The following is a 24674-nucleotide window of genomic DNA, read 5'->3' as shown; positions in this document are numbered from 1 at the left end:
GGGTGGCCCGGCCTCGCTCCTCCGTGGGAATCTCCCCCCACCAGCCCCCGGCATCTGACTCCGGTTTCCGCAGCAGAAGCCGTGCCCTGAGCTGCTCTGAGAAGCCGGGATGTGCGCAGCTCCCTCGGCTGGGGCGCTGGGGAGAGCATGCCTTCCCCGCGCAGCCAGACGCGCCGGCAGCAGGACCTGGCTGCAGCCCAGCCGCGCCGCGGGCAGCCGGGGAGGCTGGGGCTGGCCCGGGACCGCAGGCGCTACGAGCGCCAGCCCCGGCTTGTCCTGCTGGCGGGCACTGCTGAGCCACAGATCCCGACCCGAGGGCAGGGGGGATGTTTTCTCTTGGGACGGAGCCGCCGGCAGCCCCACACCGACTGGGTGGGCTGGGTTTGCCACCATCCCGAGGGCTGCGGTTAGGAGCATGGTGCCCACCCCTGCCCCAGCCAAGGCCGCTGCGGTGGGCAGCCTGGCCGCAGGAGAGCAGGGCCATCATAGAATCATAGAATTGTCTGGGTTGGAAGGGACCTTTAAGATCATTTAGTCCAACCATCAACGTAACTCTGACAAAAACAAAAAACCACATCACTAAACCATGTCACTAAGCACTATGTCAACCCGTCAAGTTGTGCCAGGTCACACCAACCCCCTGCAGCGCTACAGGCTGGGGGCAGAGCAGCTGGAGCTGCCTGGCAGAAAAGGACCTGGGGGTGTTGGTCGACTGTCAGCTGAACATGACCCATCAGTGTGCCCAGATGGCCAAGAAGGCCAACAGCATCCTGTATCAGGAACAATGTCGTGAGTAGGACCCAAGAGGTGATCGTCCCCCTCTACTCGGCGCTGCTGAGACCCCACTTCAAGTGCTGCGTCCAGTTTTGGGCCCCTTACCACAAAAAAGACATTGAGGTGCTGGAGCGGGTCCAGAGAAGGGCAACAGAGCTGGTGAGGGGTCTGGAGAGTAAGTCTTATGCAAGAGGCTGAGGGAGCTGGGGGTGTTCAGCCTGGAGAAAAGGGGGCTGAGGGGAGACCTTCTCGCTCTCTACAACTCCCTGAAAGGAAGGGGTAGCCAGGGGGGGGTTGGTCTCTTCTCCCAAGGAACAGGTGATGGGACAAGAGGAAACGGCCTCAAGTTGTGCCAGGGGAGGTTCAGATTGGAGATTAGGGCCATGCCACACGCACGTCCCGTCCCAGTGGTGGCCGGGACCAGGAGGTGGCAGTGTGTGAACAGCATCCACGGCCCCCGGCACAGAGACCCCTCAGGCACTGGCCCAGGTTGCCCAGAGAAGCCTTGAACCCCATCCTTGGAAGGCTTCAAGGCCAGGTTGGAGGGGGCTTGGGAGCAACCTGGTCTGGTGGGAGGTGTCCCTGCCCCAGGGCTGGGGGTGATGGCACTGGGGGGGGGGGGGGCTTTAAGGTCCCTTCCAGCCCACGCCATCCAGCGACTCCAACACCCTGGTGACAGCGCGTGGCTGGCGGGGCGGGACAAGCCTCCGTGGGCCGGCGGCGGCCGGGACCGGGAGCGGAGGGTCCCGCATCCCGCACGTACGTGCGGGATGCGGGACCCTCCGCTCCCGGTCCCGGCCGCCGCCGGCCTGCCCTGCGGGGGCGTGGCTATTTGGCGCCACGCCCCCTCTAAGGCCATGCCCCCTTTTCTCGGCCACGCCCCCCGCCGCCTGCGCGCTGAGGTGGCGCCGCGGGGCGGGGCGGGGCGCGGCGGCCGGGCCGGGCGGGCGGCGCGGGGCCGGGCCGGGCCGCGCTAGGCCGGGGGATGCGGGGAGCGGGGCCGGGCGGGCGGATCGCTCGCGGGGCGCCGCCGCGGACCCTGCTGGTGCTGGTAGCGGCGGCGGCGCTATGGGCGCGGGCGGCCGCCGCCGAGCCCTGCGCCGCGCCCTGCTCCTGCCGCCGCGGCCTGCTGGACTGCAGCCGGCACCGCCTGCCCGGCGGGCCGGGCCCGCGGAGGATCCCACCGCTGCCCCCCGGCACCACGGGCCTGTGAGTGAACGCGGCGGGGCGCGGCGTAGGCCGCGGGGCCTAACGGGCGGCGGGCTGCGCGCAGGCCGCGGCCTAACGGGTGGTGGCGGGGGGGGGGGGGCGTGTGCGGGGCCGGGCCCGGGCCCCCGGGCCTAGCGGCGCCCCGGCGGAATGCGGGGCCCGGCGGCCGAGGGCTGTCGCGGGGGCGGGTCGTGGTGGTGCTGGGTGCCCGGGGGCGGTTCTCACGGGCCCGGCGCGCAGAGCCCGGTAGCGCCGCGGGCAGGCCCGGGGCGGCGGCGGCAGGGAAGGCCCGGCGGCACGGGGGCTGGCAGGAGCGGCGGGCGAGCCGTGGGGTGAAGAGGGTCTGGGCCCTGCCCCAGCAGCCGCCCGAAGGAAGGGGGTCGCCACGGCATGGGTTTCATGCTTCTCTTGTCCTGCTGTGTGAGGATAACGTTGGAGAGGAGGCTGAAGCAGAAGCAGGTTGTGGTTTGTAAGACGCTGGGGAACAGCAGCGGAGGCAGGACTTAATGCTTTTTCAGGTCAGGCCGTAGGACACAGTCCCTTATGATTGTGCTTGGAAATATTCCTTCCAGCCCCCTGGTTCAGCTGTGTGCTGTAGCAGTTCCTACTGCTCCCGATTTCCTCTGTGTCCCTTTGCTGCTTTGCAACGCAGTGACTCCCTCCTTTTCCCTCAGGAAAACCATTGTGGACTCCACATTTGCTGCCGTTGTTTTTCAAAAAAACCCACAAAACAATTAAGAGCTACGCTTAGTCTCTGCTCCCAAGAGTTTAATTAGACAACACACTAAATAGTATTCACACAGGGTTGAGTGCTGTAATGCCTTTATCTTTCATTGGCCTTTACTGTCACAGTCACTGTTGTATTTGTCACCTTTGGCTATGGCGTGCTGGGGTGGAAGAGGTGCTGAAGTATGAGGGATATGAAAAAACACCTTTGTGCACAAGGGAGTTCTCCCATGACCCTTTTGGAGTCATTGTGTTTCCTTGTTGATAGAAATAACAGTATTCCAGAGCAAGAAAAAAAGCCTGTTGGGGAGATGGCATAAGTGTGGAAGCTGCTGTTCAGTTAACTCCAGGGGTTCCTCCGGCAGGACTCGAGGGTCGATCTGTATTAAAAACTGGGCATCTCTAAGGAGGCCTTGTCACCTTCTTTCCCCTTCACAGTTCTGTAGTTCTCTTCCTTCCCTGCATGGGAAGCAACAGGGAATGTTTAAGAGAAAAATGTGTATGTCAGCATAGAAATACGACTAACTTGTCTGTAAAACTTTTTGTGCCTATAAAAAGGTACCTTAACATTAGCACTTCTTGGGGAGGGTGTCAGTGCCTGGGAGGGTGAGTTGGTGGTTCCTCAGGGGGCTAATGAGCAGAACGATACCCAGCGATACCCACGCTGTCTGCAGAGCAAGTTTTCGAGTTCCAACAAATGCTTGTATCTTTCTCCGAGCTGATGGAGGGTGTGTTTGGAAGTGCTTGGCACACAGTGCGGTGGGAAGAAGCGGTGCTGGCGCTGGGCTGCGTTATGCAATCTGACATGTGCTGCAAACAGTAATTAAGTGTAGGTTCTCTGTTGTGGCTTTCAGGATTTTGGCACATGAAGTGTGTGTGTGGGGGTGACATTTTTTCTTCACTAGAACTACTATAGCAGTTCTGAATCTAACCAAGCTATAATGCATACAAGCTGTATAAATTAATCAAAGCCTTAATTTTTCTTGCATGAAAAAGTTCCTGATGTGTTTTTCCCTCTCAGTTCTGTGATACCATTTCACCTAAATTTGAGGACTAAAAGTTCTCGTTTTTCCTAACTCTTTCAAACTACTTGCAGATGATGCTTCCAGTGTGTGTGGATTTTGATTTTGTTTTGTTTTTTTGTTTTTAATAAGGCCAGGAGAGCACCTTCAGAACTCTTTTTTCATGACGGAAGTATTCAGGCAACTGTAACTTCATGTTTCCTGCTAAATTACATCTGTTTTGTGGATAACCTGGCAGGTGATGAAAAGGGTAGGGAAGTCAAAGAGATAACGAATATTTTTTTGTGTCTGCGTCTTAACATTACATTCTTTAGAACAAGGAACACTGGCCCTGCTTGTTGGGGAAAGGGAAGCACGATGCTGGTGGTCGCTGCCTTCCAGTCACACACTGGTGCCTGAAAGTGTGTTTATATGTGCTGGTAACTAGGGAGATGATGAACAAAAGTAGATTAGGTATCAGTTAATGAGTTCAGCTAGTGCTGTTCACAACAGGTTTTCTGTGTGAGCGTGTGTTTTCCAGCTGGAATGGCTGGTGTGTTGCTGCATCACCACCTGTACCAGCGCAGTGCCGCAGGGAGCCAGCTCGGTTGGGTTGAATTAGGATCATTCTCCAGGACTAAGTATACAGTAATCAATTTGGTGTGTGCATTCTGTTTTGTTTACTTGAGATGAATAACCACTTCAGCTCAAAAAGAATGTTTAGATGATTTTATATACAATACCAGATGCATCTCTAAAATACAAATTTTGCATGTTTGCTCTGTATCTTGCATAACATGGGCCTAAGTAAAAATGCAAGAGCTTCTAAAATGATGGCTTCTTCAGTTTTGGGTTTTTCAGAGCAAGGGTTCATATCTGGTTCTGCAGGATAGCAGAAATCTTAGGTGTATGATTGAATGATCTATAAACACAAAATCATACGATGTATTTCAGTTTGTATTTAATGATCAGTCAGTCTACTTCAAAAAGAAAAGCATTGGTCACAGTAACTAGATATAAATAATGTTAGGACTGGTTGAAGTATGAACTATACCCAGCTTCTTGAAAGAGAACTTGCTGTTAATGAAAATGTTGCTGTAGTCCAAATCTGAGTAAATAGAAAAATACTTTCCTGGGATTTCTAAATTAAAATCTTAATTTCTAACTTATTACTAAGGCAGTAGGCTTCTGAGGAGAGGAACACCCGAATGTTAGCAGATCTTATCACCCAGGCCCGAGCCTGTCAGTGTTAAAGAGGCGTTTGGACAATGCCCCTAATAACTTACTTTGGCTTTTGGTCAGCCCTGAAGTGGTCGGGCAGTTGGACTAGATAATCGGTGTAGGTCCCTTCCAGCTGTAATATGCTATTCTATTAAACCATATTCTTCCTGAAAACCTTAGGAAGAAATGAAGTTTCTGTTTTCTTTGCATATTAATCTGACTCTCGAGATGTTTGTCAGTGCCTGCTAACCATGCCTGACACACAGGTTGTTCTGGCTCAGCACCCACGGCATGGTTCTGCTCGTCAGTGTGGTATCTGGACACCTTGAGGAGTGTGGTGTTATCTTCTGTGTCCACTTTTGCGTCCTTCCTCCACTGGTTGCCCTTGGGTCCTTTGGAAATAGCGTGGCTTAGCACTGCCCGCTCCGGTTAAACCCACTGCTGCCAGCATTAGTCTCCTCGGCACTGGCCGGTGCCTGCCTGTTTGAAAGATCCAGGAAAGACTCTTCCTCTGGGATCAGCGCTGCTGCTCGCTGCCCCTCTGCTGAGCGTGACTGATGGCTCCTCGGGCCGTGCCCAGAGGCCCTCGGCACTCGCAGCACTTCATACTCAGTTGTTTTTATGTATTACTGGCATTTAGGATTGGCCTAATTATTATATTTATTGAGGGAGCAGGCCTGCAGAGTAGTGTTCAGTGGCTGCCTGTGCATTGTCCTCTTCTCCAGGTTCCCTTGATTCTTCTTTTTTTAATTGTAGGAATGAATAATTATTTGCAAACCTGTTTGCAGCTGTATCTCTATAATTTGCATCTTGATGTAGTTGAAAGAATACATTAACAACCGTCTGACTTGCAGTGACACCCAGGATTTTAATAATTCATTGCCAGAAGAGTATCTTTATTGCTGAGCCTGAGTGGAAGTTAATGACAGCCTGTCAAGTCCCTGCTCCCTCCTGACAGACCCTGGTCCTGCAGATCAAAGGTGTCGGTAGCGCCACGGGCACCGGCATGAATAAATCCAGGTGCTGCTCCCGTTGGGTTCTGGTTAGCGGCAGGTCTTCCCTGCGTGGAGGGTTCCTGTGACAGCACTAACACCCTCCGAGGGACACTTACTGGTACTCGGTGAGGGTTGAATTTGTTCTGCAGCCCCTCTTCAGTGGGGACACCAGTTCAGTGTCTTTTCTTCCCCCGGTCAGGGTCTTGGGGCAGGTTCAACCCTCGGTGTAGCTGATGGCGCCCACAGGCCCAACGCTATTTCAGGAGCAGACCTGCGTGTGGGTGCCGGGAGTGCCCGAGCCTGGTTGTGATCAATTCCATTTTAATATGCTGTTTAACAGATATATGGTAGTCTTGTTCTTAAAGGATAATTTTGTCTCCTGTGTCAGTGTAGCTGTAGCCTGCCTGACGATATTAGAACTAGCCGTAATAAACACGTACCGTGTTACTTCTGTAATTATGAGGGAGAATCAGTGATACAGGACCTCATCAGGGGAACTCCTCAGGAGGAGAACAGGGAGTGCTGCAGATAGCTCATTATAGCTCTGTATTTGATGTCAGAACTGGAAGTGGAGTGAGAAGCGTGATGCTTCACTGACAGCTGGCACTGCTCACGAGCAGAGACAGATTTTTGACATACTCAGCAGTGTTCGGTGTTATACGCACCCAGGGACGGTTTCCTGGCGGTGGCGAGGGCACCAGCCGTGTGTCACACGTGTTCCTGGCGGTGGCGAGGGCACCAGCCGTGTGTCACACGTGTTCCTGGCGGTGGCGAGGGCACCAGCCGTGTGTCACACGTGTTCCTGGCGGTGGCGAGGGCACCAGCCGTGTGTCACACGTGTTCCTGGCGGTGGCGAGGGCACCAGCCGTGTGTCACACGTGTTCCTGGCGGTGGCAAGGGCACCAGCCGTGTGTCACAGGCCCGTGGCCATGCCGGGTTGTTCGGTGCCCCACGGCACGGGCTGTCGGCACGAGCTTCAGGGGTTGTCTCAGCTCTGGGCTTGTGCCAGAAAGGGCTCAGGAAGACGAGCAGGTTTCACCCTTTGGAGTGACGTCCGTTTGTCCTCACTGCTGCAGTTGGAGCCAGGTTTCCATCACAAACCTGGCTGGCTTTTCGGTCATGCTTTGAGTCACGTCACAAAATAGAGATGGCCCGTGCCCAGGGAGTTGGATCTCCCACATTGGCGTATATTTGTTCTTATAACGTCTCATGCACCAAGTCCGAGGTAAAAGTCAAATGCTGCTTTAAAGTTAAAGCAATAACATCAGCATCCAGCATGAGCATTAAAAACAGATTTCAGGACTCTCTTGCCCATTGAAACAACCCAACTCCTGCCTTTGTTTCCTGCAAGCAAAACCAACTGGTGCTACAGCCTGCCTTCCCTAAGCTTCCAGCCTCCCCTTTCGCTCCCCCCCAGCTCCCTGGGGGATTGTGTGTGTGTTGTTCCTTCACAGTGAGCCTGCCCTGCCTCCTCTCCGCTTTGAGGAGCTGGGCAGGCTGAGAACACAGGGATGGCTGCCACAGAGAAGTGCTCAGTAACAGGCACTTCCTCAGAAATTATTTTCATGTCACTGGCAAGTGTTTCTTTTTTGCGATAGGCAAGTATTGTCAATAAAGCTGTGATTTAAAGGAGAAACACTCTCAGCAGATGTGATCTTTCTTTCAAGAAGCCTTTTTAGCAAAAAAGTTATTTGATTCAAACAGAAATAGAACTGTTTGGACTTTGATTGTGAGTGACTACAAGAACGAACCAGAAGGAACCTCTTCCTCTGGTGAAGGAGGAATTGCATCTATCAAAAATACGGTTTAAAACTTTTAGGTTGCATAAAGGGTATGTGTTTGGCTTTGGTATTTTTTTTTTTTTTTTTAATTCTAGGAGCTAGAATAACTTTTCTCTCTGTTCTCTAGGGATTTAAGTCATAATCATTTATTGTCATCCAACTGGAGCATTGATTTGTCTGTTCCTACACTACAAGAAGTGTAAGTGGTTTTTTATGAGGATAAACTCTACAGATTTCCTACCTGGTTCTAATTAGTACATTCCATTGCATGTCTAGATACCGTGTCTGACTCATAGAAATAGTCAGTGCCAGTTAATTAAAACTGGGTGCTCTGTGTTAGCAGCACACTTCATGTATAAAACCCATGCTTTGTGAGCGGAAAATGTTTTCATAAAAGATTAGAAGACAAATATTTTTTAAAAGAGACAAGACGTGTTTGTTTTGACTGTAGCTGATCTTAAGTTAAAGAGAAGTAACTGTATCCATGGAAAAGGTAAACATAAGCACACTTCACTGTTAAATTGCTCAAATTATTAGTATTTAAGCATTCAGGGACTCTTTTGACAACTGCTAAGTATTATTAACATAACAAGATTGTTAAATGCTTTTGTGTTATTTCTGCTGTGTAAGGGAAGGGTTTTTCTTCTCTTTGAACTGCCAGTAATCTTTTTTGTTTGGCTGTTTTTTGTTTTTTGTTTTTTTTTTAAGGAAAATGAATTACAATGAGCTAAGTGAAATTCCGTATTTTGGAGAAACGACTTCTAATATAACTCTTCTCTCACTGTAAGTAATAGCTTCGTTTCCTTTTTCTCTTTACAAAAGGGAGAATTGTGAGAGTTCTGCTATCAAGCTGCAGAAAAAACATTGTTTCTTTTGTCTTGGAACACTACTCATCTAAAGTGCTTTAGGGAATATGTAAGCACTCTTTAAAGTAATACAAATCAGTTAGACAATCAAGTCACCCTAAATTACCAATAAAATGCAGTCAACCAAGGCAGGCAGCTTTGAAGGGGAGGGATTCAGTCTGGGAATGACAGTTCCCACAAGGAGCAGCCAAGCTACAGGCCCCAGAATTTGAATCCATTCCTATGCCAAGGTGGCAAATAGCTCTTGGATTTTCAGTACTGCTTTAGGAATTAACACTCTGAAGAGTGTGGTATGTGTGCTTTTTGAGGGGCTTGCTCATAATGTTGGTATACAGAATCCTATACAGCTTGAAGGATGGGATGTTTTGATAATCATGTTTGTTGCTGGTATTTTTCAGGGTACACAATACCATTCCAGAAATAAATGCTGAGCAACTCCAAGTTTACCTTTCATTGGAAAATCTAGATCTTAGTTCTAATCTTATCTCAGAAATTAAAGCATCGTCTTTTCCACGGATGCAACTGAAGTACCTGTAAGTACGAGTGATCTCTTACGTCTGGGATTCCAGGCTCTACAGCATTAACTCTGCTCTAAGTTCCTGTCTTAAACCCAGCAGCCCTGGGTGCCTTTGAACTGGTAGCAGTGCTCAACGTGGCTACAAAAGTGCTTGAAATAAAATATTTTTCATACCAGTCTGTACTGCATTTTCTCAAATAGTTTCTCAACTAACTGCTGCTGTCAGAGCGCAGGTAGTTCAGCCAGCAGGGACCTGGGATGATCTCTACCCATTTTGAGTAAATCACTGTTGACATTGTCTTGACCATGTCTAACTGAAGCATGGGCAAGCAGTAAAAATCAACTCCTAGCACTGATTCCTTTGGGAAAATTATTTAGTTTGGAATACCAGAGTGCAGATTTCTGATACTATTTCACAGGGGACTTGAGTTCTAGTAATAAGTGGTCGCTCTGAATTGCTTGTGCAGTTCTGTTCATAAAACTCTTTGTGTTCTGAAAGGCCTCTTTTCCTTTCCTAGGAACCTGAGTAACAACAGAATAACTACCCTAGAAGCAGGCTGTCTTGATAACTTGTCCAGCTCACTAATGGTGGTAAAGCTGAACAGAAATAGGATTAGTGTGATTCCACCAAAGATCTTCAAATTGCCCCACGTGCAGTTTCTGTAAGTAGCTGTCTTGAAAGCTTAACAACAGCCATTACAGCTGTGGTGTTTATCTCAGTGTGTGTTCTTGACTTGCACAAATTGGTGCTTATCAAAAGATGTCTTAATATTTGAATGTTATCTTTATAAAAGGGAACTGAAAAGGAACCGGATTAAAATAGTGGAAAGCCTCACATTCCAAGGACTGGAATCCTTAAAATCCTTAAAAATGCAGCGCAATGGGATTAGCAGACTAATGGATGGAGCGTTCTTTGGCCTGGGTAATATAGAAGAATTGTGAGTATGCCCAGTCGTGGAATTTCTTTGAGGGACTCTGACTGGGTAGGGTTGTGTCCTGTACGGCTTCCTGTACATCGAGGCTGTGCTGAGATACTGATGAGCATCACGGGAAATGAGTTTACGGATCTGTATTTTCCCGTTATTTTGACATCATGTTTGGTTACTTCAGAGGTAGAAAGATAGTGGCTCTGTTTCCACCTCCTTCCCGCATGGTTACCAAAAATGCTGTGGCTCTGTAGGTTGCTTTTTGCTGGTTTTCATTTGCACTCCCCATAGGATGGGATGGTTCTCTGTTGTGTGACCAACTGACAGAGACAGCACAGGGTGTGCCCTGCAGTGGTAGCAAAAGATTTTTTTAAAAAGGAGGAGTCTTTGAGAACAGAGATTACAGTTTTGCTTCTGCCACACACTGCAGCTGTTGTCGGGTTATTCAGTTCTTCATATACTTTAGTTCGCTGTTTTGGTTTCAGTGGAATCAATATAATTGTGCATTTTGGGTTGCCTGAGGTTTAATGTTAGTAAATCATTTTGAGATCTAGGAGATGAAATTTTGTAAATATGTGTTTCATTGATTATCTATTTGGCAAATGTTTTTCCTTCTAATTCCTTAGAGAACTGGAACATAATAACTTAACAGAAGTAAACAAGGGCTGGCTGTATGGCCTGCGGACGCTGCAACAGCTCTATGTGAGCCAGAATGCCATTAACAGGATCAGTCCAGATGCATGGGAGTTCTGCCAAAGGCTTTCCGAGCTGTAAGTCCTGGGCTGCTTTTCTTTGGGATTTTGTAGTGTTGCAATAAGGGATTGGCCAGCACACATGTAGCAGGACTGAATTACCAAAGGAAGTACTCAGTTTCCTTGTTGGGCCTTCGTAATGCTGTGTATTTTACTTATAAAAATAAGTGTTCCGTTAGAGAAATTAAAACACAATAGTTAATCAAGTTTGATAGTATCTTCATAATTAATTCCCGCCCGCTTGCCCTTAAAGTGTGTGTTCCATGTTTCTAGAGACTTGTCGTACAACCAGCTGACTCGCCTCAAGGAGTCTGCCTTCGTGGGACTTGGTTTATTGGAGAAACTAAACCTGGGTGACAATCGCATTAGTCACATCGCTGATGGTGTGTTCAGAGGTCTGACAAATCTTCGAACCTTGTAAGTACAGCCAGCTTCTAGTTGAAATCTCAGTTTAATGCGGTGAAGCTTTTGCAAACAAAGACAAGAATCTTGCAGTGTGGAGGCTGAGATCAGTGGTTTGGCAGTGTTTGTGTCCTGCCCACAGGTGGCAGGGCTGATAATTTTTGGTGTGCCGAGATAACAGAATTCTGGCCCAGCTAAAACAAACCAACTACTTAATTTTAGTGGTGATAAGGAAAGTTGAGTGCCCGGTTGCATCATACGGGTTCTGGGAAGGTGTGGGTAGGCAGCTGGCATAAATGCCAGTTGTGAAGTGAATGGTCAGTCTGGACCTCTTGTTATTCCAGAAGCTGGAACCACAGGACCCAAGCGGTGAATCCCTTTGGTTGCCGAAGGTGCCATTCAGCTGGCCTCGCTGTGGCCATGGGCACAGCGTCCCAGAGGACACAGTGTCCTAGAAGGCACAGCTCTGCGCTTGCCAGGGCCTTCTCCAGCAGCTGTTTGGTACTTCTGACAAGAAAAGCCTCACTCCTGGCTCTTAATAAAAACCCAAGTGTCCCAAGTAGATCTGAGCAGTTGTAATCATCCTAAACAATGGTAGTTAAGAAAGGAGTGAAAGTTTATAACCCCTCTGTCAGTTCATTAAATAAATGCTTAAATAAGCAAACTCACCAGAGAGATTTATGTAAGCGGTCATATTCTGTTAACCTTAATGCAACCTTTTAATGAAATAATTAAAACTAATTTCTTAGGTTTAGAGTACCATGAAAAAGAACAAGAGCAGATTAATTAGTAGGTTTTTCTGGGCTCCTCGGGGGCGCCCGCAGCCACGGGCCGGGCCATTGGCTGCAGGGCTGGAATGTGCAGGACGGAGCAGGGGTGATTAGCTGCAAGACGGAGCAGGGGTGATTAGCTGTAGGATGGAGCAGGGGTGATTAGCAGGGCTCCAGCATTGGTGCCCAGCCGGGCGTGAGGAGCCAGGTCCTCCGCTCACACAATGAGCGGCTTTTCTTTGGGGCTGCTCTCTCATTTTGCTTAGTGGTCTGAGTAGTGGAGTGTAAAAATACTTCAAACAAGAGGAGATACCGTGTTGCTGTCGGATTAGTTCCACTGTTGCTTGTGTATGGGCTGGTTCAGTGCTGAGGCTGGGGTAAATATTTCTCCATATGTTCAGCTCCTGCCTCTATTCTGCAATGTGGCTTTAATTAATGAGAATAAACTGTAAAACTGTATATTAACAACAAAGTAACCAGAGGAAGGTAGGAAGGAATAAGGTGTGTCTAAGAATAGCACTGAAGTTTTGAAGTTTTACATATTATCACATTATTTACTTCATAACCCTGTGAGTAGCTTGGCATTGACACCCCTCCAGCATTCCCAATCGAAAATTCTGGAGCAGACCTGAAGGTAATTCCAGAAACAAGTTTCAACTCACAAGAATTAGCAACTTGGAAATAAATTTGGCATATTATTCATCTTGTTGTTCTTCTCATTAGATCACATTGTTGAGTACTTTAGCTTGAATAATTTTCAGAGGAAAATACTTACTGTGAGCAAGTATCAATGCCGTATTTGTTAAGACCTTGTTATACATGAATCATGGAATTCTTTTTTGTCCTAAACTTTAAAGTGTTTTATACATTAATTGTGGAAATGACTCCTGCATGGTATAAAGAACAAGAACAATAACTTCTATTTCAAAGTAAGAAAAATGAGAAGATAATGTGTTTCCACTGATAATGTCCTGGAGATGGATCCCTCCGGGATGGTGTTCTGCGCGTTTACAGTCTCACCCAAGGGAAAGTAGATACTTCGTTTTTCCACCATTTGCACAAGGAATGAAGTGTTTATATGAGATGGTGTCACCAGTTGCAGCCTGCGTAGCTGGCTTTCTGTCTCACTTGGCTTGTTTGGAAGTTCCATCAAGCTGATGCATGTAATACCTGGTAAAATGCAGTACAGGCTGCTCTTCACTGGTGAGTTTTCCTTTAAGCACCCTTCTGTCTGCAGGAACTTGGGTGCTTAGTGGTACCAAACCAGACAGAAACTGTGGCCTTGACAGAAACTCCTGGCTCAGTCTATGCCATGTAGGCTAAAAATGCAGCTGAATTTATTTCACCTTCACTCTTAAAAAGTGCTTAGTCCTTCCCAAACCATATTGCTTTTGCTGTTCAGACGTGAGGGGCCGAAGTGCTGTGCAGAGGTCAGACAGGAATCCCATTAGCTGGTAACAAGATTTGTGAGCAGAATATCAACTTCATTCTGAAAATCTACTACTTTGTTCCTGGCAGCCTTACACTCTAACCTGTGTGTAATCTCTTAATATGCTAATGCTATTATAAGCCTGTTACTTGGGAAGATTAATGCTGCTGGTGTATTGGTTAATTCACTTACATGAAGCAACTTGCCTCAGGAGCCTCTCCCAGCTCCTGGTGAATAGTCCATCACATGACGGGTGCTGGTCAGACTGGGTCTTTCCTTCACTCCCACATCGAGAAGTTGTACTGCAGAATTTGTTTGTGGTTCTGTCTGTGGAACTGATCTTGAACAATTCTATTTTCCCTTGCATCTCTGGGATGGAATATTCATCTTCTGACAGGCTTAGCTTTAGCATAGATTTGAGCCCCCGCAGGTGACACTGTGCCAGAGCACTGTCGCAGCCCGTACACCAGTACGGCTCTTCCCGAGCAGTGGCAGTGACGGTGTTACAAGGCTTCTTTACAAGAAAGCTCTTCTCCTGCAGGGACTTGCGGAACAATGAGATCTCCTGGGCCATAGAAGATGCAAATGAAGCGTTTGTGGGTCTCAGCAGGCTGGACAAACTGTACGTACAGCAAACCACTGAAATGACAGTACTTCCCCGCATGCAGAGTAGAGGGAGAGGGCAAATACTAAGTGATGGTAAATCAGTGACACGAGGCAGAAAGCCTTTCTGCTTGGCAGCTGTATTCAGTGTGTTTCCCCTCCTGTGCTACAAATTCTTGGTACTGGCTTGGGCTCTGTGTCTGGGAGCATGGATCTGTGTAGCTTAGGATCACCTCACAAGTAGCAATTTGAAGAAATTAAGCATAAGTATTTGACTGCATTTAATATTGAACAGCCCAGTCCTGCTGCGTGATTCTTTAGTTTGGGTAAAAGCTATCACTTTTCAAAAAAAAAAAAAATAATTTTTTTTTGAGCAAGTATGAGCCACTATTGAACTAACAGCTTTTCAGTGCTTAGACCATGCACTTTTCATCCAGTGTCACGTGCTCTGTAGGAAGCTTCATCCTGTGGAGCTACAGACATTACTTACAACAACAGGTTGGTGTGAGGGTGCAGTCTCAGGCACTAATGGGATCGCGGCGGATTGGGATGTTACTGCTTCATTCCCCAGTTCTACTTGTCACTGCTTCCTTCTGCTGACTTGAATTACCTTCTGACACGTCTCTAACTCAAATCCCAAAGTTAAAAATGGAAAAGAAAGCCTGTTCTTGGTAAAATTAGTAGAGCTGTTAAACTCAAAAAAAAAAAAAAAAAAAAAAAAAAAATTTGATCTTTTGACTCTGGTAGAATTTGAAAAAAACTTAGTTAAACATCACAGGGAACTTCCTTTAGTCTTATTTGTGAACTCATATTGACATTCAGACTTGTTTCTGGGTTCGGGGGCTTTGTCTTTCAGAATCTTGCAAGGAAACCAGATTAAGTCAATCACCAAAAAAGCATTCTCTGGTCTTGAAGGACTTGAACATTTGTAAGTAATTTACTTTATAGAACTTGTAGTTATTTGTCAACTTCAGTCTTGTTTTGCTCTCAAATTTTTAAGAATTTAACTGAAGGTAGCACATGAAATCATATGTACCCATTATTGTTCTCTTTGCTTAATTTACAGGGATTTAAGCAACAATGCGGTAATGTCCATCCAAGAAAATGCATTTGCCCAGGCTCACCTGAAGGAGCTGTAAGTTCATGACAATTATTTACAGATTCTTTACAAGTCTTATCTTGTAAAGAATCCTTCAGCCATTGTAGGACTGGATGAAGCTGACTGTGTGTCTGCTTTCATCATGAAATAGTTAAAGTAATGCTGATAAATTTCCAACTCAAATTTGGTAGCGGTGTACTTTGGATTTAAGGTTTGATAAAATCTGCACCTCCGTTTCCTTAGTTGCAATTAGTAGAAAATCATTTTTTCTTGCTGTGATGAACCATTAGGTTTTTAATATCTGAAGATTTTGCAGCAAACTCAGCACACACTAGCATGTAGACAGTGAACAAAAGAAATTCATCAGGAATCTTTCAGGGGGGTTAGCAAACGCTACATTTTGTCATCCCGTTTTTGGGGCTAAGAAGGGGCTTTCATATTCACAGCTAGCCAAAAAATTTTTACTTGCTCAACAGATGCTTAAGCAGTCAGAGCCTCTTGTGATCTTCAGACATTTAAAGAATTATAATGTGAAGTGACCTTCACACCCAAGACTAATCCTACTGTAACACAGTTACCTCTACCTGAGATGAAGTATCTGAATTTCGTGTAATCTGTTTTAAAACTGTTACTCAATTAGTTAATCTTGGCCAGATGGACTGTTAGTCTGCAAAATCTGCCACTTCGAGGAGAAGTATTTTAGGTGTTAAGACAAGACTTTCATTGCATTGTCTAACGTATCTTAAAAGTGAGGAATTGTAGGTATGTACGGGCCGAAAGCAGGACAGAACCTTGGGCTGTTGTACTGCTGCTCTCCCTGCTGGGTTGCTCCAGCTGCGGGGCTCTCCAGGGGGTCCACAGGGCTCTCTGGGGGAAACGGGGCTTTCTCCAGTTGGTTACTTGTACCTAACAGTTGGGAAACTTTGGAAGCAGGTGCTGGGGGAAAAGTGACCCATCGTTGTTTCCTGCTTGCAGTTCTGTGGAGCAGAGAAAACAATCTGTAGTACATACCTGTGTGAAACAAATCACTTTCATTCTTAAAATGATAGCATGAAAATGAATATTGAGGCTTATTTCATAACAGCAAGTATTTGAGACATAGAGCTGCTCTGTAGTGTTATGTTCTATTTAATTGCTTTAAAGAGGGATGAGATAATTGTAGAGACAGGCCTAATGTTTTTTTATAGTTGAAAATCTAAGATTGTTTTCTTTAGAATTAAAAAAAGATGTAAGATTTTAATGCTGTCATAAGAGGGAAGGTTTTCCTGGATTGTTTATAGTATGTATAGGTCACACTATAATAAATACCCACAGACATACAAGAATACTGGAAATCTTGAAATATCTGAATGTATATATTTTAAGTTGTTTTGCTGTATGAAATCACAGGTAGGAATGTGAAATACTAAACTTTAATCACACTTTTATTTTGCCTTGTTTCTGCAGCATTTTGAACACCAGCAGCTTACTCTGCGATTGCCAGTTGAAGTGGCTGCCACAGTGGCTTGCTGACGGCCACCTCCAGCTGGCTGTCAACCTGAGCTGTGCCCATCCCGAGTGGCTGGCGGGGCAAAGCCTTCTCAGCGTGGACCCCGATGACTTTGTCTGTGGTTTGTATTTTTAGTGACTTCTGGTATAAAACCATGGTAACACAAACCTGTGCAGATGCCTTGCTGCAGTCAGGCTGTGGCACTGCTGGTGGTGCTTGGGCTTGGCCGTGGCGCACGCATGGGGCTGTGGTTGTTGCTGGGTCTGCTTTGGGGTGTGGGATTAACTCTGTTTCTCTTTGCTCTGTTTTGTTGTATTTGAGCACTGCGAGAGGCATTGTTTTTCGTTTACTGTTAATACCTGATTATGCTTCCGTTCTCCCTGCTTATGAACACATTCAGCTTTGAAGGGCTGTTTGACACTTCCTTACTGGTGCTTGTCCGTACCAGCAAGGCTGGAGTAGTTAATACTCTGGAACATTTTCTGATGCTCCGTATGTGTAATGTTTATCTGGTCTCTGCCACCACATTTTCAGACATAATCCTGTTTATTTTTGTAACTGAACTGTGAGATGAAAAACTGAGAGACTCTTTGCCCAGAGTCACGTGTGAAGTCTGTGGCAGGCTTGGAAATAGTCTGGTGTTCCATTTTCTGGGTTAGCACTTGTGCATATGCAATTCTTTCATTCTTTTGGTGGTAAAGGCTACAATAATCATCATGTAGGTGCAAGCACCCGCTTCTCCATTCTAATATCATCACAGTGGTGCCTGACACTGAACGCTGTGTGTGCCTACAAGAATGTCTTTGCTGAAATAATAGGTATTGGAATAACCCATCGAGTGGGATGAGATAGGGTGAACTGCCAGCTTGCTATGCTTTGTAGTTGTAGAACTTAAAGGCTCTTCAACATATTTAAAGTATCTGAAAATAAGCCTCAGTCCTTTGTAAAATAGTCTTGCTCTTCAGCTGACACGGCTTTTGTGTGTGATCTAAATATAGCAAGTTCCAGACAGTTGTACAAAATACAGACCACTGCTCAAGACCACACTTCTACGCTGACTGTGCTCGATGCTTACTCTGTGATGCTCACTCTGTGTGCCTTCATGTGGTTCTCATCCTCTTCCACAGCTTGATTTCCAGCTGAAAATAGCTGAATATGTGCACCTCAAGCAGCACATCTGTTCCCAAAGCTTTCTTTCTGCTTACATTGTCTTTTGAGTGAGTTCCCTTGCAATATTAATTGCAAGTTGAAGAGGAAAGTAGCTAACCTTGGTGCTTTTATTTTCAGATAATTTCCCTAAGCCGCAGATAAGAGTGCATCCTGAGACCACCATTGCTCTGAGAGGCATGAACGTGACTCTGATGTGCAGCGCTGTGAGCAGCAGTGACTCCCCCATGTCCACGGCCTGGCGCAAGGACAGTGAGGTGCTGTACGATGCGGAGGTGGAGAATTTTGCCAGATACCAGCAGCAGAGCGGTGAGGTGGTGGAGTACACCACCGTCCTGCACCTCTTCAATGTGAACTTCACTGATGAGGGGAAGTATCAGTGCATCGTCACCAATCACTTTGGCTCCAATTACTCCAACAAAGCCAAGCTGACTGTTAATGGTAAGCAGTCATGGTCGCCAAGCAGAAGCACTTGTAACCTCAAGCTTTATTTAAATAGCCATACGTCTGTTTTTCACTAGAGCTGGCCCAAAATAGTCTTGCAGGACTGTCTCACTAGTATTTAGAAGCATCAAATTTATACTACTTTTTGTAAAGCAGGAAAGAAGTAGTTGGGGTTTTTTTTTGTGGGTGAGAAGCCTTCTGTTCACTTCTCAAAAGGGGCAGATACCTCCCATGCTTTCATTGTAACACAGTTGTTCATCTGGTTAATGGAGGTAGAAGTCTCTTAAACTAAAAGCTCCCTCTGCTGTCTCTTTAGAACTAAGCACCTTTCCTATGTGTTTGTAAAGCTGGGGAAAATTCAGCTAAAAATAACTTGTGGGCCTGGAAACAAACTCTGAAAAGTCTATTATGAAGTCCTTTGGTTTTAGCCATAATGATTCTTTTTATTCTGGCTTGAGGGAAGGGAGGTAAGGCGCAAGCATACCCATCAGTCAGTACGTCACCGATCCCCCGTGTATCCAAGAGCAGGGGTGTCTGCGCTGCCTCTGCTTGTCCGGAACAGATGATGCTGACTTGGATGGGCAAGGTGGAAGTTCCTATTACTGGGGAGAAAAAGTGTGTCAAAGGGCTGATGAAGAAGGCTAAACCTCTTCCCTGTCTTTTCCCTATGAGCAACGTTGTTCTTCAGATCATCTTAAATGAACCCTGTAGATACTGTACTTGAATTTAGAGGATAGGGTCTTAGAAATGACCGCTGAAAATCTGTGCAGTTCTTCAGAAGAATCTGCCCCTCTCTGTTAGGGAGAACTGCAGGCGTGTTTCAGATTTGCTTGTTTTCAGGTATTCTCTGTGCTGTGCAGCTTTTGCTGCTTTTCCCCTGCTGAAACTGTGTCTACTTTGATCCAGAGCTTCCTTCTTTCCTGAAAACCCCCATGGATCTCACCATCCGCACTGGGGCAATGGCCCGGCTGGAGTGTGCTGCAGAGGGTCACCCCACTCCACAGATCTCCTGGCAGAAAGACGGTGGCACAGACTTCCCTGCTGCACGAGAGAGGAGGATGCACGTCATGCCGGAGGATGATGTGTTCTTTATTGCCAATGTGAAAATAGAAGACATGGGGATCTATAGCTGTATGGCACAGAACACTGCGGGGGGATTGTCAGCAAACGCCACCCTGACCGTGTTGGGTAAGTGGTTCTGATCTCTGCTTGCATACAGACCGTTTCACTTCTGCAGTGGTTGAGTAGCTTAGCTGTAAGTAGCAAACTTAAGTCCTAAAGAATTAAGTTAAAATACAAAGATATTGTATTTTTTGTATTGATACAAAAATACCTACACCTAGCCATAGGCGTAGATGGTATTCTGCAATAAGGAACAAGAGAAGACTTTTGAAGTTTAGGGATGCTGCCTCTGGAATAACATCTCTATCTGCTTTGCATGGTTTGGGGGCATTTGGATGCAGCACTTGACATGATTTTTGAACAGTGAAGCTTTAGAAGCTAAACTACAGCGCTGACCAGTGGAGTTAGTGTGGTCTGTGCAGAAGAGAACTGAGGGGCACATCTCAATCCAGCCATGTAAATAGATAATTTGTGTTGTCTTAGAAGAGCTTCAGTCGCAGGTAACATGAACTACACGGAGTAATGCTGGAAGGACAGTTCCTTCTAGAGTGCAGTGTATTTTGAAGACGCTGACGTTTAACATTATGGTCATATGCACATTTAGAATTGGAGCACGTGAAGCAGACTGTGGCTGGTGTAATTTTGGGGATGTTTGCTGTGCCTGCAGTTACTGCACTGATCCATGGAAGAGCTGAACTCATAGGATTTCCCGAATCCTGTGTTTCATTGCTCACGTTTATGTTCAGATTGTAAGATCAGATTTTTAAATATCATGGAGTACATACCGGTGTTGCACAATGACATTCTCTTACAATTATTTTTTTTCTCTCCACTGTCACAGAAACTCCTTCCTTCATCAGGCCCCTGGAGGACAGGACAGTGACACGGGGCGAGACAGCTGTCCTGCAGTGTATCGCTGGTGGCAGCCCTGCCCCTCGCCTCAACTGGACCAAAGATGATGGCCCTTTGACAGTCACAGAACGGCATTTTTTTGCTGCGGCCAATCAACTCCTGATCATTGTGGATGCAGGACTGGAGGACGCTGGGAAGTACACCTGCATCATGTCCAACACCCTGGGCACCGAGCGGGGCAACATCTACCTACACGTCCTGGCCTCCCCAAACTGTGACTCCTCCCAGGGTGGCATCGTCCACGAGGAGGATGGCTGGACAACAGTGGGCATTGTCATTATTGTGGTGGTGTGCTGTGTGGTGGGAACCTCCCTGGTGTGGGTTATTGTCATCTACCACATGAGAAGGAAGAGTGAGGATTACAGTATCACGAACACAGGTGAAGTGCAGAAAGAGCAGTCCTCAGCCCTGTTTCTAATCCAAAGCACTCTTTAACAGTGGTGAAGTGTCTCAATTCATTACAGATGGATTAGATTGAAGAACAAAGGCTTCCTTCTAAAATCTCTTTGGGGATTTTCTCAAATTCCTTAATTTTAGAGGCTTTTTAAAATATCAAAAGTGTGTTAATTTAATTCCTTACACACTAGATTTGTTCTACGTTGAGGGGAATATAGTAAAGTTTGGAAATAAATATTTGAACAAACTAACAAATGTTTTCAGGACCTGGAATAATGTGTGTAAGTTTCCTTTCTGGCCCTGTTCGTTTTGAGGTAGCTGTATGGACTTCTAGTGACTGAGGTAGAAAAAAGGTAACTGTGAGTTACCTGTGAGAAATTCTGGATGATGCTTTTGTTAATGTGGGTAATAGTGTTAGTACTACCTTGAAATCGTCACACTGAGCCATTAATGTCCTCAATCTTCATTCTGCCTTGCAGAGGAAATGAACCTGCCTGCAGACATTCCCAGCTATCTCTCCTCCCAGGGAACTCTGTCCGAGCCTCAGGAGGGCTACAGTCACTCAGAGGCAGGAAGCCATCAGCAGCTCATGCCTCCCGCCGGTGGCTTCGTGCACAAAGGTGCAGACGGTAAGCAAAGCCCTCGCGTGTGTGCTGTGCTCCCGCAGGATGGCAGTGCGCCGTCTGGCCCTGGGAGCTGGCAGCGGCATGGCACAATGCAGCCTGGTGCTGCACGTTAGCACCAAAGGTGACTTCTCCTAGAGAAGAATTCAGGTTGATCCGAAAATTTCCATTGGTCATTCTGAGTTTGAGGCATCTCCTGGTTTTCTTCTAGTGTTTGTTCATATTCTGCTATCAAGGCTTTTGCATTCTGTGTGCATTGTTTAATCTTTGGTCCAGCAATGTCGGGACTAATGTCTGCTCCGAGTGCCTTTGCACATAGATGTCATGACTGCTGTCCTTCAGGTGCCAGAGTAGTACAGTTCCCTCCAGAGGCTCTGTGCTTCAGGGTTTGTGATCTCTTCAGCACGGTGGGGATGCCATTAGAGAATTCCTATGTTAAATGGCAAGGTAGATTTTTATGTTGTTTCTTTCCTTTGGCACCTCAGGAGTCCAAGAAATGGAGGTGGAAATAAAGTTCTCTTAGAAGATGATTTGCTGTACCTTTTGTCCTTGCCATAAAATTACTGCCTCTGCCAGACATAAAGTCCACTTCCTACAATCATGATTAAAGGGTCTGCACTATTTCCCTACCTCATTTGCATGCTTTTCGGGATATTTGTGTAATTGAGTCTCCAGAGATGCCATTTTTTACTATCCAAATGCTGAGGAGGCATCCTCATGTAGGCTGGCTTTCAAAAGTGACTGTTCAGTGTGAGTTTTTCACATCTGTCCTGTGCTCCATTCCCTCTTGTCTGTTGTCCTGTGACACTGGAGTCTGACAGGAGGGAGAAGCAGCTCCTCTCAAGGACCACTTTATCACCCAGTCTGAGGTGTGTGGGCACGCAGGTCACAGGTCTGGAGCAGAGTGTGGGCCGATGTGGATGGGTGTTCTGGGTTGGCTCCAGGGCTGGTTGGACCTGCTTGAACCCTTCTGCCCTTGAAACAGGAGAGCAAACAGGAGATTGCTCTCGCTTCTGGCCATGGTTTCCCCTGGTCCGCCTCAGAAGGGCAGTGCTGTTGACAATTTGGGTCGTGGTGAACCTAGAGCATTTCTCCTGTGATTTTGCAGTGAACAGTCACACTGGGGACTCTGTTAGCACCTTAACTGTGTAAAGGCCTGTCAAACTGTCCCGCTGCAGTACCATGATCATGCTAAGCATGAAAGAGTCTATGGAAATCAAGCATCCTTATCCTCTCTGAGAGCATTTTGGTTTTCCATCATGTTTATCAGGTGGCACAGCGCCTTTGGTGATCTGCTCGGACTGTTACGACAATGCAAACATCTACTCCAGGACACGGGAGTACTGTCCCTATGCCTACATCGCAGAAGAGGACTCCCTGGATCAAACTCTCCCTAATCTCATGGTGCAGATGCCAAAGGAAGCATACACAGCACGTGCCCAGCATGACACCAGTGCTCTTGAGAATCTCCTTGCAGAGAGAGACATATCCATCTTCCTTACCAGCCATGACAAAATGAGTGAAAAGAAAGTCTCCTCCCAGCAGATTAATGGTGAGTGTCCCCTTTTCCCTTTTGTTGCTCTGTATTCCCTCTGTCCATCCCTTCGCTGCCCTTCGCTGTTGATGCACAGCTAATTCTTCAAGTGACCATAGTTTGTGGAGTAACTCTGGTTATTAACTGCCTGTTCTCAGAACCGGCCCTTGGTTTGCATCCAGTACCCAAGAGGTGAAGAGGTTGATGTTAAAAAGTAGTATTTCTTAATCTGCAGTTCACCTCTTAAAGCTTGTGGAATGCGATCCCTTACATGTACTTCAAAGTCAAGCCAAGAGTTAAAGCTTCACACAGGAAGTTGAAACAGCCCTTCTGTTTGAGCTGGCCTGACTTTCAAAGAACTCCAAAAGATCTTTGTGTGTATGTGTGTAAATTGATTGGTTTTATCTTGACTTTCTTCCAGGTAGCCTTTTTAAAAATTCAGGTGGACACTATGCGTGTTGCTTGTGGCCACGGTAACAAATTGCTGAAATGGGAGGGCATCCAGTAAAACATGCGCTCAAAAATAGAGAAAATCACCTCAGAAATACTGTTATTCCTGGGTTGCACGACTCAAATCTGTCGAAACTTTGTGTGTGTTTATCATGAACTCACTCCTGTTCGTCTTTTAATTCTTCTTTCTCAGAGCCCTTCCAGCTGCCTTTATGGGGAGTAAACCCCGACCTCGCGCTCTCTCACCCCCACTTTCTGCATCAGCAGTCGGCCCGTGAGACCCCGCGGCCTCCCCGAGGCGAGGGCGTCACTGAGAGCGACCGGGAACATGCTGCCTCACCCAGACCTTGCCACAGGTTACGTGAACATAACTTTGACTTTAATAGGACACGGAACATTCATGACTACAGTGAAACCACGTAAGACACTAATATGAAGGCTTGAAAGCAAATCCGTACCAACTGACTGTTTGTATTCACTACCTCAGGACTAACCCAAGGCCAAAGATGCCTGTGTACGTATGTCTGCGGTGCCAGGCTGGCTGAGCAGAGCCAGGCTCCTAAGGAGGAGGTGGCACATGCCCCTTTTCCCTGGATTTCTGTGTATTGGAAAATGGGAATGTGCAACAGAAACATGGATGGTTAGTGATATCCACAAGAATAGCATTAAACCATGGATTTTCTGATGTTGGGAGCAGCCTTTTTGTTGGTGCATGCTTTGAAAATCTCTCAAGAATGCAGAGCTATTTCACACTGCATTGTCTGCTTGGAAACAAATGTTCAGGGCCTCCGCATGGAATTCCCCAGTAATTGTAAGCGTAAAACTCTTGGCCAGCTTTTTGTTCCTTAGACTGTTGGCAGGCGCCTGTTACCAGTCTAACTTTGGGGCTTGTTTTCTCCTATGAATAATGGACTCTAGTTGTAAATAAATTTGCATTTATAAATATTTTGTATACACTAAGCATATAAATGTGTTGGCTGTAATGTAAATATATTTTTTATTATGCCAAAGTATGTATCATACTGTTAGTCTTGACAGCTATGTATCAAGCCATATGGGTTTTGGGTGGGGTTTTTTTTGGTGGGACTGAAAACTTCTTTCTGAGGGGATAGACCTGACTTTGTTTTGGAAAGAAGTGAATTTACAATAGATGTGTGGTGAAACTGTGACATTTCATTGTTACCTACAACCCTGTAGGCGTGAAGCCAGGCTGACCTGACTGCAAGGATCTGTCTCATGACACGATCAGAGTTCCAGGTTCGACCCATTCGAGTGTTGAGGGAGTCCTTAAATCTCTGTGCTGGGCCCCTGTCTGGCCCAGCAGAGCCCGCACTGAGGAGGGGGTGAACCTGTACTCCTGGCCGGAGCGTCCAACTTCCCAGAAGTTCTTGTGAATAGCAAACAAAAAGAACAGTACACAGAATGTTTCCTTCCGGCCATCTGTAGGTGAGAGCTTGGAGTGGCTT

The 24674-nt window shown here is 46.7% G+C and overlaps 1 protein-coding gene across 1 annotated transcript; it reads left to right on the top strand.

Annotated features, from left to right (window-relative positions):
* Positions 1–1882: 1882 nt before the first annotated feature.
* LRIG2 (leucine rich repeats and immunoglobulin like domains 2) lies at positions 1883–23631 on the top strand. Its single transcript, XM_074163163.1, is given in 18 exon segments — positions 1883–1983; positions 7835–7906; positions 8416–8490; positions 8972–9106; positions 9609–9752; positions 9885–10028; positions 10643–10786; positions 11042–11185; positions 13911–13991; positions 14829–14900; positions 15039–15107; positions 16518–16681; positions 17848–18168; positions 19078–19359; positions 20135–20584; positions 21081–21230; positions 22495–22782; positions 23402–23631. Coding segments are annotated over 16 exon segments (2889 nt in total). The 5' UTR covers positions 1883–1983; positions 7835–7906; positions 8416–8419.
* Positions 23632–24674: the final 1043 nt, after the last annotated feature.

Source organism: Numenius arquata, chromosome 24, assembly GCF_964106895.1.
Source record: "Numenius arquata chromosome 24, bNumArq3.hap1.1, whole genome shotgun sequence".
Taxonomy (NCBI): Eukaryota; Metazoa; Chordata; class Aves; order Charadriiformes; family Scolopacidae; genus Numenius; species Numenius arquata.
Note: the sequence above shows the minus strand (reverse complement) of the source record. Positions and strands in the feature narration are given on the sequence as shown.